The 14,564-nt window shown below is 40.0% G+C and overlaps 1 protein-coding gene across 2 annotated transcripts in view; it reads right to left on the reverse strand.

Annotated features, from left to right (window-relative positions):
* Positions 1 to 14,564, reverse strand: part of abcb6a (ATP-binding cassette, sub-family B (MDR/TAP), member 6a) — a 52,073-nt gene that overhangs the window by 19,878 nt on the left and 17,631 nt on the right. For both annotated transcript variants that reach the window (XM_060898491.1, XM_060898492.1), the window contains exons 7-14: positions 12,856 to 12,977; positions 12,586 to 12,695; positions 8,460 to 8,525; positions 8,254 to 8,379; positions 2,406 to 2,482; positions 2,243 to 2,306; positions 2,077 to 2,162; positions 1,936 to 1,993 (exon numbers count right to left, since the gene is read on the reverse strand). In XM_060898491.1, coding sequence (XP_060754474.1) covers positions 1,936 to 1,993; positions 2,077 to 2,162; positions 2,243 to 2,306; positions 2,406 to 2,482; positions 8,254 to 8,379; positions 8,460 to 8,525; positions 12,586 to 12,695; positions 12,856 to 12,977 — 709 coding nt within the window. The remainder of the gene's footprint in view (positions 1 to 1,935; positions 1,994 to 2,076; positions 2,163 to 2,242; positions 2,307 to 2,405; positions 2,483 to 8,253; positions 8,380 to 8,459; positions 8,526 to 12,585; positions 12,696 to 12,855; positions 12,978 to 14,564) is intronic.

Genomic DNA, 14,564 nt, shown 5'->3' on the forward strand with positions numbered 1-14,564 from the left:
AAGCGAGAACGCAGACGGGTAAGCTCCGACTCTCATTTGGATAAAAAAAAACACCACGTTGTTTACCTGCATTTAGATTAATACATGTAACTTGTATTGTGTATTTAAGTTAGTGGTATAAGATTATTTAATTTGCTTCAGAATGTGATTGTCTCAGTTCATCTGATTATTTAATCAGCCTTTTACATTTTATCAGTGAAAATGCATACATGTACATGTCTGTTGCATAAGTTATAACACCCATCCTGTTTTAATGAGAGTCAACCCACAATCAATGAAGTCAAATCAGTCTTAGTTGAGCGAGTCGGTGACGGGATTTCTTACTTTCACCATAAATTTTTATTTATATGACTTTGGTCTATAGCTGTAAAAGGCCTCGGCCTTAAAACCGGTTCCCGCTGTGACGTCACGCACTCAGGGCTGGCTGGCTCAGCAGGGCAGCTCCAATACGCCAACTTTGCGGTCGATTTTAACTCCCAAATATATATATTTTTATTCCCATTTATGCAGCGTACAAGAGTCAAGGATGGAGATACTATCCACTCAGAAATTTATTTAAAAATAAAGGCTCTGCATATCTGCTTTAAGTATGGCCACCTCAGACTACAACATTCATCCTTCACCTTGCCGCTCACAATCCCTCGAGTTCTAATCACACACCAGGACTCAATCACCTCCCAGTCTCACAGGTCAGCGAGTTGAGGACTTGGCTCAGTTCTCTTCATAAAGTAAACAAACACTCAGTCCCTTGGGTCAGACTTTACCAAGCTGTTGGTTTATTGCACTGCTTATCTGGGTTGATTTTGCTTGTACTTCGGATTTTGCTCTTTTGTCTTTCGCACTGATGCCCTGTTTGTGCCTCGCCCGACTATTGCCCGTTTTTGATTCTGTTTTCTGCCTGACAATCTGGATTTGTCTGCCAGTTTCTCTGAATAAACTTTCAGCTTTGACAGCCGTCTGTCGCCTGCATTATAATATTAATCATAACATTCATTTACTTAACTTCAGAAATCATATTTTATATTAATTTATCCATCATATAGTCTCATATTACTACGTTATTACATATTTATATACTAAAAGGGCTCTTAAACAATACTAAAATGTTAGATTTGTTCCATTACTTGTTAATTATTTTATTAAATTAAATGTGGAATGTAGTATGCTTTAAAGAATTTGAAAATGGAAGAGTTACCGTATCATGCAAACATGCATATTTACCCATTTCACTCCAAAAATCTAATTAATTGGAGTTTAATTTACTGAAAATGTGTATATTGAATAAAAAATTTGAGGTTTTTTTATATTAGGTTAGGCTAACATGGGGCGGCCTTGGGGCTGAAGTGCCCTTGAGCAAGGCCCCTAACCCCCAACTGTGTGTGTGTGTGTGTGTGTGTGTGTGTGTGTGTGTGTGTGTTCACTGCTTCAGATGGGTTAAATGCAGAGAGGGGATTTCACTGTGCATGTGACAAGTAAAGGCTTTAAAATAAATACAAAATAATAATTAAAAAAAAGACCCATTATCAATTAATTATAACGTTAATAAAAGTATTATACACTGTTATAAAATGTGATATTCAATTGTCAAATGATATGTATACACACACACACACACACACACACACACACACACAAATTAAATAGATATCTTTAAATTGTTAGTACTGAATTCTGAAATAGTCATAAAAACCCCCATTTCATTAACCTATATCACGTAACACATAATATAGATTTAATATACATATTTATTTACAGATTTGTATGATTCTATTAAATAAATCTAATCACATGATGTGCAAATTAATCATCTAAATGTAATACCATGTCTGAAATCAAATTACTTTATTAAAAAAAAAAGTGGCATAAGAACAAACACTAAAAATATTTTAAAAGCTGTATAATAAGTAATTTTTAATATTTATTCATAGTACTCACGAGTGCTACAGTTTGGCCGGGCAGGACCGTAAACGAGACGTCCTTCAGAACCTCTTTCCTGTTGAGCACAAACTGAATGTTTAAAAAAAAAAAAGTCGATAATTTCAAACACCCCCCCCATGTTTCCATGAGAATATTTACCCTTCTACGTAGCTAAAGGAAACATTTTCGAACTCGATCTTTCCGTGTTTGTAGTGCAGGATTTGGGCGTTCACGTCATCCTTCACCTGAAATCAAAACAAATTAAACAAAAAACACATTATAAAATCTGCTGTGAAATGAAACACGGTGCAGCTTTCTTCCTCACCTCCTCCTCTTCATCAAACAGCTTGATCATGTTCTCCATGTCAATGAATGACTTCTGAATGACCCTGAACAGAACAAGGGAGGAGGTTTCTTTTTCTTGGTTGCACACTGAACAATAGAATAAACACACTGGTGTGTGTGTGTGTGTGTGTGTGTGTGTATACCTGTAGTATGTGCCGAACCAATTGAGAGGTGTATAGAGCTGGATGATGTATGTGCCAAACAGAACATAATCTCCAATCTGCACGCACACACAGACAAAGTACAATTATAGCCAAATATAGATGAGCCATTCCACCGAATCGGTGCCATTTCCGTCCCTAGAAAATTATATGCATAAATGCACATAAAAATGTACTTTAAAATACATTTCCTTATTACGCAGAATGTTCTGCACATTGATCTGATTTCAAATTTAAGATATATAATTGTAAGGATTAATAAAAACTACCTAAAACACTGAAAAATAGCATGTGTTACCTGTCCCCACACTCTAACTTTATACTTAACTATGAAATATTATGATTAAAATCCTTCAGAAACAGTATTTCTTTTGCACTGTTGTGTGACTCCATATCCTATCCATGGTTTAAATATTTTTTTTTCATAAGAAATCCACAATATCTTAGTGCAAATACACATTTTAGTCGTGTCCCTGGGTTTTCACTCAGTCCTGTTACCCAAACATATTACCCCATCTGGCAAATTTGGAACATTCCATAAATCACATGCTCAACAGGAAGTTACCGTACATCAGTTGTGTCTTCTGAAGGCCATGGGAAGACCAAAAGTTAGTTCTCTCATTTACTTTTCTGTATATTTGATGATTTTTTAACTTTGACTGATAAGGTCAATGTCAACATACTGTCCTGTTACTTAAATTATTTCTTAGATGATATTTGTTTATTTTAAAAATACAGATTTTTGGTAAATCACTAGAATGTGCTAAGTGTGGTCATGCTATTAGCGATGATGCCATGTGGCTTAATTCCATGTATTAGCTAATCCTAGGCTAAAAACTCAGTCCTGTTACTTTCAGAGTTTTGGTAACAGGACTGAAAAAAAAATGCAGCCATCTTTGACTTCCAAACCTTGTAAAAAAATAAATAACGTAGCCTGAGGTTGACCAATACATATTTTGAATAGTTAAATGTGTGTGTTATAAAATATATCAGTGTTGAAAAGATATAACAAATTAAGTTTAATTTGGGAGTGGTACAACAAGCAAATGGCACCCATTTGGTGGAATGTCCTATATGAGAGAGAGAGAAAGAGAATTAAACAAATAGAAAAATGTAGTTCGACAATGACAGACAGGTAAAACAAGATCAGCTGAGTTCCTGCTCACTTACGTATCCCCCCCCCGCTCTCGCTTAAATCACAATGCGAGCAATCGAAGGAACAGGACACTCATTATGAATGTTGACTTCAACAAATAATGAACCCTGAAACAAGTAAATAAAGAGCAGTATCTCTCCCCAGGGATTTCAAATAGCATCCTGGTAAACTGTCATTTTGAAATAGCGTTTTGCTTCTTGAAATAGCGTCAAAATCCACCGTACATGTTTCGTAAATGGGTCTGTCTCAAAAACTGGGTACTGTGGGGGTCCCCCACTAAATATACTCCCAGTCAATAAACTATACGGTTTTGAATGGTGATGTTGGTTTGAATTTGAAATAAAATGATGAAAGAAATAATCCAGATAAAACTAAATCTTTGATGTGAATACTCTGTTCAGAATTTGGCGAAAATTCTGCAAATTTGTGGAAAAATGGCGGCTTGATCTGGGACATGATAAACGGTTGACTACATCGCATTCCCTTACAAAGGTTGAAGTCCACTGAAAAGTCTACAGTTATCACTAATTGTATTTTAAGTTGTAACTTTATCCGCCTAAGGATGGGTGCGCTCACAGAATAATCATAACCGTAATAAAACACCGTGCAAAATATTTCATCACCGTTGTAACTCCATTTTCCGCAAACCCAAAACCAATACGATCGTGTGTTTTGATCTAAACGGAAAGCCTCAGGGTCAAGGTCACGACCTCACCAAAAGTAGTAACTTAAAATCACTACGCCATATAAACATTTAGTTATAAATCTGCGATTTTGTTTTTTAAAACGAAAGCTGAAAGTTAGATATAGAATATGTTTCTTACAGAATATGTTACGATGGTAGCTGGTCTTGTATGAGTTTCTGAGCTATAAAATGAGTTGTGGTCTATTTTTTACCGTAGCGTGTTATTTGTGTGCGGGGAAGGACACACATTAACAATTTGCATGTGTAGAATGGAATTTTCCACTCCAGCAGTTAGAAGATGATCGTGCTTCCATTTGCGGTCTTTCTGTTACACGGGTGATCTGTTCGGACGTTATCGCTGAAAAGGTGAGTTTTGACAGTTTTATTTTGTTTTAGTCTTGCAGTATAAGGCAATAGAATGTTTCTTTTTCATCTTACTTTCAGATTTCGTAGTGTTTGCGTATTTTTGGCCGATATTTTGCAACCATGGTCAATTTAGATCGAACTTTTGATAGAATCTACGGCCAGTCATTTTGCCCCGCCCCCGCCTCGCGCTCCGTCCGGTGCGGTAGTGATGTCCCGTTGCTCTCGCACCGCAGCAGAGACCCGCGCGACCTTCAGCCGGTACAGTCGCTGTTCTTTTACCACCGCGGTTATTCTCATCTTTCCGGTGTGTTCTTGATTTTTCCATTGTGTCCTATTTCGCCATATCAAATACCCAAAATGTATCATACTATTCATATTTAAGCGAACAATCAATTCAGTCATCATAACTTGGCATTTTTAACCCAAGCAATCAAAAAGAGGAAATGTATTCAATATTTTCACTCATCTGTGAAGGAGGGGCTTTAATTCTTCATGATGGAGTTATTTTATATGGAAATCAATTTTACAAAAGCATTTGAATTGGAATCAAAAATATTTTCCATAGTGGAGGCCAGATAAAGCAAGATACTATCTTTATTCTTATTAAACATGACAAAAGAAACATTGAGTGTTAGGCAAAGGCAAAAATAAATAAATAAATAAAATTAGAAAATTTATTTTTTGACCATAATTTCCCAAATGAGAGAGCAGTTTCTGAGACGGACCCAAATACATTCAGTCGGTAAACAGGAAGTTAATGTGCGACAGACCTGAAAATGGTACACACGGTATAGAACCCCCAAGCTGAAGCTCGGTACCAAGTGGCGATGATTTGTGGTTGCTGAGAAAAAGGGTGTTTCGGTCAGACGGAGATACGGACGGACTGAGGCACAACAACAAGTTGCCAGGCAAAACAAACCTCACCCTGTAGCATTTATTTTAGCGCTATAACAACTGATTCAATCTCACAAGCGTGGTCTCTGTTCTTTCAAGGCCACTAATACGAATGAGAACACTTTGCTGTAGTGTAAAGACTCTAAATATCTGCCAAAAAGATTAAAAACCCCTTACAAAACTTTTTGGACCTTTCAGAAGGACCAGACAAAAGCTGTGATAATCAAAAAGGTACATTTTCTTCAAATAAAAACACCACTTACTTGATAGTGAAATCAGTAGCCTCGGTGAATTTCATTTCTCTGTTGATTATCTTCCGATACTACGAAGTTATAACGAGGTTTCTCTTACAACCCCGATTCCAAAAAAGTTGGGACAAAGTACAAATTGTAAATAAAAACGGAATGCAATAAATTACAAATCTCAAAAACTGATATTGTATTCACAGTAGAACATAGACAACATATCAAATGTCGAAAGTGAGACATTTTGAAATTTCATGCCAAATATTGGCTCATTTGAAATTTCATGACGGCAACACATCTCAAAAAAGTTGGGACAGGGGCAATAAGAGGCTGGAAAAGTTAAAGGTACAAAAAAGGAACAGCTGGAGGACCAAATCGCAACTCATTAGGTCAATTGGCAATAGGTCATTAACATGACTGGGTATAAAAAGAGCATCTTGGAGTGGCAGCGGCTCTCAGAAGTAAAGATGGGAAGAGGATCACCAATCCCCCTAATTCTGCGCCGACAAATAGTGGAGCAATATCAGAAAGGAGTTCGACAGTGTAAAATTGCAAAGAGTTTGAACATATCATCATCTACAGTGCATAATATCATCAAAAGATTCAGAGAATCTGGAAGAATCTCTGTGCGTAAGGGTCAAGGCCGGAAAACCATACTGGGTGCCCGTGATCTTCGGGCCCTTAGACGGCACTGCATCACATACAGGCATGCTTCTGTATTGGAAATCACAAAATGGGCTCAGGAATATTTCCAGAGAACATTATCTGTGAACACAATTCACCGTGCCATCCGCCGTTGCCAGCTAAAACTCTATAGTTCAAAGAAGAAGCCGTATCTAAACACTATCCAGAAGCGCAGATGTCTTCTCTGGGCCAAGGCTCATTTAAAATGGACTGTGGCAAAGTGGAAAACTGTTCTGTGGTCAGACGAATCAAAATTTGAAGTTCTTTATGGAAATCAGGGACGCCGTGTCATTCGGACTAAAGAGGAGAAGGACGACCCGAGTTATCATCAGCGCTCAGTTCAGAAGCCTGCATCTCTGATGGTATGGGGTTGCATTAGTGCGTGTGGCATGGGCAGCTTACACATCTGGAAAGACACCATCAATGCTGAAAGGTATATCCAGGTTCTAGAGCAACATATGCTCCCATCCAGACGACGTCTCTTTCAGGGAAGACCTTGCATTTTCCAACATGACAATGCCAAACCACACACTGCATCAATTACAGCATCATGGCTGCGTAGAAGAAGGGTCCGGGTACTGAACTGGCCAGCCTGCAGTCCAGATCTTTCACCCATAGAAAACATTTGGCGCATCATAAAACGGAAGATACGACAAAAAAGACCTAAGACAGTTGAGCAACTAGAATCCTACATTAGACAAGAATGGGTTAACATTCCTATCCCTAAACTTGAGCAACTTGTCTCCTCAGTCCCCAGACGTTTACAGACTGTTGTAAAGAGAAAAGGGGATGTCTCACAGTGGGAAACATGGCCTTGTCCAACTTTTTTGAGATGTGTTGTCGTCATGAAATTTAAAATTACCTAATTTTTCTCTTTAAATGATACATTTTCTCAGTTTAAACATTTGATATGTCATCTATGTTCTATTCTGAATAAAATATGGAATTCTGAAACTTCCCCACATCATTGCATTCCGTTTTTATTTACAATTTGTACTTTGTCCCAACTTTTTTGGAATCGGGGTTGTATAATCGAACTTGATCAGGATAAGTGCGGATTGGTTACAAACGCTGTGTCCTAAATCACTCACTCGTTCACTACGCCCTAGTGCTAGAGCTCATTGATTAAACGATAAAACAACTTCTTTGCCGCGGCACTATTTTTCGTGATGCATCATGAGGTACTTTGAGTGCACTATATAGGGTGTAATGCTGCTCACTATACATTCGGACAGCACTACAAAATGGCGACCTGACTAGACAGTCCACTGTGTAGGGAGTAGGGAGTGATCTGGGCCACCGTTTGCACCAAAAACGATTTTGACCTTTTTGGTGACCTTGACTGGAAAAAAAAGTTTGGAGGTTCTATTTGAGACCAACGCCCATCTGTCCTGAAGGTTTCATGATGATTGGTCCAGCCGTTTTCCCGTAATGTTGCAAACCCCCCCCCCCCCCCCCAAAAAAAAAAACTAGTAATAATAAATTTTTTGATATAAAAAGAGACAGAATTATTATAAATAGACAAAAAGACTATAGTTAGTTATACAAACAGACAGACAAGTGTATTTCGACAGATAGAATTTGACAAATCCACTCATACGCACTGAGTAAATCAGAAAATAAGACCTCCAGATAGACAGACAGACAGATATGAAAAGAGAAAAGTTAACCAAATTAAAAATACAGCATTAACTAGTTGCGAATAAATAAATATCGTCATGCACGGCTGCGAAAATTCAGCTGAAAGCATCTGGTTGACTCGAAACTCAAACGTAAATGAGTGTAAACTTGGTGTCGGACCTGTAACTTGCCCTCGGTGACGAAGTACGCGCAGAGCAGCGAGCCGGCCAGCAGACCCAAGCCGATGATCAGATTCTGGGTCTGATTCAGCAGAGCCAGAGACGCGCTGGTCAGCCACTCCAACGACTGAACACACAAACACGATCAGTTTACAACACAACACAACACAAGAACACCCCACCACCACCACCACACACTGATGTTACCTGGTATTTGAGAATGGCTTCCTCAAAGCGACCGACTTCATAATCCTCCGCGTTGTAGTATTTCACCTGTGCAACGTTGACACTCTGTTAAACATTTCACGTTCAAGGTTTCACTTCAGCGCATTAAAACTTACGGAGAATCGTCAGCGAGCAGAGGACGACAGTAACGAAGTACATGTACTTGAGGGTTTTTTTTTGTGTGTATGGAAACTTATGACTTTAACTTCACTCCATTTGAAAGGAAAATATCGTACTTTTCACTCCACTACGTTTCTATCCAGGTCCTCGTTACTCTGAAGCGGCTCTGAAAGTGGACGTTTTTTTCTTTTCTTTTCTAAAACGTGATTGTTTTTTTGCAGGTGACACTGAGACAGTCTATCAGTAATCACTCGGGTCACGTCCATAGACTGGATAAAGTCAAGTTCGGCGATTTCTCAGCAACATTATTTGAACATGATCAGTTGACGGCAGAATGGAAGGAGGCGGTTCTTCTGGGGAACGAACACACACTCATGGCTATACCTAGAACCCAGGGCTTTCCACAAGCGCCGGCTGCCGGCCATACAGCCGACTACACAATTAAGTCCAGCCGGCTACTTTAATGACTTATTTTTGTAGCCCACAGGCTCTAAATATTAATTTTCGATTTTAATAAAATTAAATGTTTATCTAACGGACTGACAATAATGTCAAACTGAACCGCACTCATTTAAGTTGTGATTCGCGCTGTTTGTACCAATAATAACCACAAATTCCCCGTTATCTCCGCACTCGGCGGAGGCAGTAGTGTGTTGGAGGGGACAGAAGCAGAGATGACGCTTATTTTGTCTCCGGTAAACCAGTCTTCTCTCGTTCAATTACGTGCTGGCATCAAAAGACACCGTTGGTTGTAAATGAAGCCAAACTGAGTCATTGGAGTGTATTTTCATACACAAATGGAGAAATGTTGGCTGAGTGTGTAATTGTGTAGCCGCCACTGCAGACCGTTGTCGTTGTTAATTCATAGCATGCTCAGCTGCGTGAATGTGTCATGCACTGAAATTAAGAGATTTACAAGCCAGGAACGCCTCATGATGCAATACGCAAGAAAAGAAAAAAGCTTTACTGCCATTTTACTTTGTATTTGAGTAAAGTGAATAAATAAATGGTCTGTGGAAAATACATTTAATCCTGGGAACTGCATGCACAGGAGTTTTTGTGTTTACTCCCCCCGGCTGGCTACTTATTTGTCATGGCTGGCTAGTATGAGCCTTAGTGGAAAGTCCTGAGAACCCATGTTTCGGTTTTCTGAAAGGAATAAAGAGTCGTTTTCAATGCTTGCCAAAAATGAACCGCATCACAACCTACAAAAACTCACCGTCCAAGCAAAACCGTGGAAGCATATTGAGTTACAGAAACGTTTTACTCCAAGAGAAAGCTTGCAGTGAAGTTGTCTACGCTTTTAGAGCTAGCGATGACGTTGCAAACGTAGCTATGCAGTCTGGTTAGTCAAATAACTTTCGATGGATTTTCCCGCCAAGCTGCCGTAGCCTTGTCCACGGCTAACGTTAACACATACAGCGGCATGCAAAAGTTTGGGTACCCTTACTGAAAATGCCTGTTACTGTGAATAGTTAAGTGAGCAGAAGATGAACTGATCACCAAAAGACGACATTTCTTTTCAGCGTTTTCTGCAAGGTTTGTGTATTCGTTTTGTTTTGTACAATTGGAGAGTGAAAAAAGAAAAGGAACGCCATGCGGAAGTTTGGGCACCCCAATACGTTTGAGTTCTCAGGTTCCAGACCTTAATTAGCTTATTGAGCTGTGGCTTGTTCAAATTCTTCGTTAGGAAAGGTCAGATGATGCAGATTTCAAAGCTGTATAAATTCTCTGACTCCTCAAACTTGTCCCTAAAATCAACAGCCATGGGCTCCTCTACGCAACTCCCTCGCATTCTGAATAATAAAATAATTGATGCTCACAAAGCAGGAGAAGGCTACAAGAACGTAGCAAAGTGTTTTCAGGTAGCCGTTTCTTCAGATCGTAATGTTATTAAGAAATGGCAGAAACAGTGGAGATCAAGGTGAGGTCTGGAAGATGAAGAAAACTTTCTGAAAGAACTGCTCGTTGGATTGCTAGAAAGGCAAATAAAAACCCCTGTTTGACTGCAAAAGACCTTCAGAAAGATTTAGCAGACCCTGGAGTGGTGGTGCACTGTTCTACTATGCAGTGACACCTGAACAAATATGAACTTCATTGGAGAGTCATCAGAAGAAAGCCTTTCCTGCATCCAAGCCACAAAATTCAGCAGCTGAAGTTTGCAAATGAACATCTAAATAAGCCTGATGCATTTTGGAAACAAGTCCTGTGGACTGACGAAATCAAAATCGAACTTTTTGGCCACAATGTGCAAAGGTATGTTTGGAGAAAAAAGGGTGCCAAATTCCAGGAAAAGAACACCTCTCCAACTCTGAAGCATGGGTGTGGATCAATCATGCTTTGGGGTTGTGTTGCAGCCAGTGGCACAGGGCACATTTCATTGGTCGAGGGAAGCATGGATTCGAATAAATACCAGTACACTCTGGAAGCAAACATCACACCATCTGTAAAAAAGCTGAAGTTAAAAGGAGGATGGGTCCTACAATAAGACAATGATCCAAAACACACCTCAAAATCTACAATGGAATACCTCAAGAGGCCCAAGCTGAAGGTTTTGCCCTGGCCCTCACAGTCCCCTGACCTAAACATCATTGAAAATCTGTGGATAGATCTCAGAAGAGCAGTGCATGCAAAACAGCCCAGGAAACTTGTAGAACCGGAAGCCTTTTGCAAGGACGAATGTGTGAAAATCCCCCAGGTAAGAACTGAAAGATTATTAGCTGGCTACAAAAAGTGTTTACAAGCTGTGATACTTGCCAAAGGGTGCCCAAACTTTTGCTTCGGGCCCTTTTCCTTTTTTGTCATTTTGAAAATGTCTCATCTCATCTCATTATCTCTAGCCGCTTTATCCTGTTCTACAGGGTTGCAGGCAAGCTGGAGCCTATCCCAGCTGACTACGGGTGAAAGGCAGGGTACACCCTGGACAAGCCGCCAGGTCATCACAGGGCTGACACATAGACACAGACAACCATTCACACTCACATTCACACCTACGGTCAATTTAGAGTCACCAGTTAACCTAACCTGCATGTCTTTGGACTGTGGGGGAAACCGGAGCACCCGGAGGAAACCCACGCGGACACGGGGAGAACATGCAAACTCTGCACAGAAAGGCCCTCGCCGGCCGCTGGGCTCGAACCCGGACCTTCTTGCTGTGAGGCGACAGCGCTAACCACTACACCACCGTACCGCCTCATTTTGAAAATGTAAAAGATGAAAATAAAAAAAAATTGTTTTTGCTTAAAATATAAAGGGAATGAGTCGTCTTGAACGTTCTGCCTTTTGGAGATCATTTCATCTTCAACTTGCTTAACTGTTCACAGTAACGGCAATTTTGACCAGGGGTGCCCAAACTTTTGCATACCACTGTAGCTAGTTAACTTGGACACTGTTAGTTAGCATGTAAACACGGAGTTACGCTAACATGAATAACGTTAACTTATCTGAAGTCCTTTCAGAAATATGTTTCAGCATAATCTTGCCAAATAAACAATGTACAGTAGAAATCTTTCTTTTCTCGTAACGTTAGCTACCCAATATGATTCCGAGTTTGAAAAGAGTTTGCTAGCGTCAGGTGGCGTTTCACTGACTAGCTAGCTTAATGTTAAACCACCATGATGGCACGGCATGTGTTCATTTTGTGAATTCACATTTCTGTCTTTGGGAACGGCGTTAGGTTTTGTAAGTGTTGTGGCAATAATACAACAATGTGTTGACAGAAAATGTACGTTTAATACTTTAGTATTTTTAAAAGCGAGTACTTCAGTAAAAAATTTGACTGGACAACTTTCACTTGTATCAGAGTAACAGTTAACCAGTGGGATCTGTACTTTGACTTAAGTAATGCAGTTGGGTACTTTGTCCACCTCTGTAAGCGAGCCAACTTTCTCCGCAACTGGTAACTAGCTTGCGAGGTTATTTATTTACACGTCATGGAAGCAGGTCACACAAAAGATTAAGGACTACGTGTGAGAGGAATACACTGTACCGTCTCAAAGTTCAGCAGGGAGTCCACTGCTTTGGCCTTGGCATTGTTGTCCTGAGTGTTCATTTCTCGCCTGTACTTTGTCCTCCATTCAGTTATTACGATGGTCAGAGCTTTCAGATGAAAAATAAATAAATAAATAAATAAATAAATAAATAAAGCCCCATACAAACTGAAATAATAAATGTACTTTAACTCCTTATTGTATAAAATCTACAGTGTGGGAAAATGGCGTTGTCGTGAGGAATAAACGGGCTCGAGGCACACACTCACTGAGGTAAAGCACCATACAGACGAAGACGATGAGGCCGAACCAGGCGTTGAAGTTGGACGTGAAGTAGACGATGGCGATGATGATGTCAGCGAATGTGGGTAAGATGGTGAAAACAAGGTAGCTGAAGAAGAGAAAAAAAACAAAACAAAAAAACCACCCCCTCAATCTCAAATTTTCTTTCCCACCAATTGTTGAATTCTGGATTCTGATTGGTCGGAAGGTGTTGATTCATTTCCCGTAGCAGTAGCTCTTTCTAATCATTTGTTTACAGCAGGAAACTAACGAGGTAAAGCTGGAACGAAGTTTTCCGACAGAAGATTTTACACTTTCTTCAGTTTCTTGGTACCATGACGAGCTGCATTTATTAACAACTTGCATTTGAAAAAAATGTTGGATTTCTAATGCAGATGCTCCAAGAGCTTTTTCTGGAACAGAAGAAGTGACGTCTTGGCTGTAATACAGTGTCTTGCAAAAGTATTCATCCCCCTTGGTGTTTGTCCGGTTTTGTCGCATTACAAGCTGGAATTAAAATGGACTTTTGGAGGATTCGCACCATTTGATTTACACAACATGCCGACCGCTTTAAAGGTGCATATTGTTGTTTTATTGTGACGCAAACAAAAATTAAGAAGAAAAAACAGAAATCTGGAGTGTGCATAGGTATTCACCCCCCTTTCATTGGTCCAACCAATTCACTTCATAAGTCACAATTAGTTGATTAAGATCCACCTGTGTGCAATCAAAGTGTCACATGATGTCTGTATAAATCAACCCGTTCTGGAAGGACCCTGACTCTGCAACACGACTAAGCAAACAACATAAAAACCAAGAAGCCTCCAAACGGGTCAGAGACAAAGTTGTGGAGAAGTATAGATCAGGGTTGGGTTATAAAAAATATCCCAAACTTTGAATATCCCAGGAAGCACCATTATAGCAACATGGAAAGAATATGGCACCACTACAAACTCGACAAGAGAAGGCCCCGCCCACCAAAACTCACAGACCGGGCAAGGAGGGCATTAATCAGAGATGCAACAAAGACACCAAAGATAACACTGAAGGAGCTGCAAAGATCCACAGCGGAGATGGGAGGATCTGCCCATAGGACCACTTTAAGCCGTACACTCTACAGAGCAGGGCTTTATGGAAAAGTGGCCAGAAAAAAGCCATTGCTTAAGAAATCCCATTTTTAATTTGCCCAGCAGCATGTGGCAGACTCCCCAAACACATGGAAGAAGATTCTCTGGTCAGATGAGACAAAAATTGAGCTTTTTGGCCATCATGGGAAACGCCATGTATGGTGCAAACCCATCACCCTGAGAACACCATTCCTACAGTGAAGCATGGTGGTGGCAGCATCATGCTGTGGGGATGTTTTTCATCTGCAGGGACAGGAAAGCTGGTCAGGACTGAAGGAAAGATGGATGGCACTAAATACAGGGCAATTCAGAAGGAAAACCTGTTTGAGTCAGCCAGAGGTTTGAGACTGGGACGAAGGTTCACGGTCCAGCAGGACAATGACCCTAAACATACTGCTAAAGCTACACTGGAGTGGTTTAAAGGGAAACATTTAAATGTCTTGGAATAACCTTATCAAAACCCAGACCTCAATCCAATTGAGAATCTGTGGCATAACTTGAAGATTGCTGTACACCAACGCAACCCATCTAACTTGAGAAGTTGGAGCAGTTTTGCCTTGAGGAATGGG

This window comes from Neoarius graeffei, chromosome 18 (genome assembly GCF_027579695.1).
Source record: "Neoarius graeffei isolate fNeoGra1 chromosome 18, fNeoGra1.pri, whole genome shotgun sequence".
NCBI classification, from domain to species: domain Eukaryota; kingdom Metazoa; phylum Chordata; class Actinopteri; order Siluriformes; family Ariidae; genus Neoarius; species Neoarius graeffei.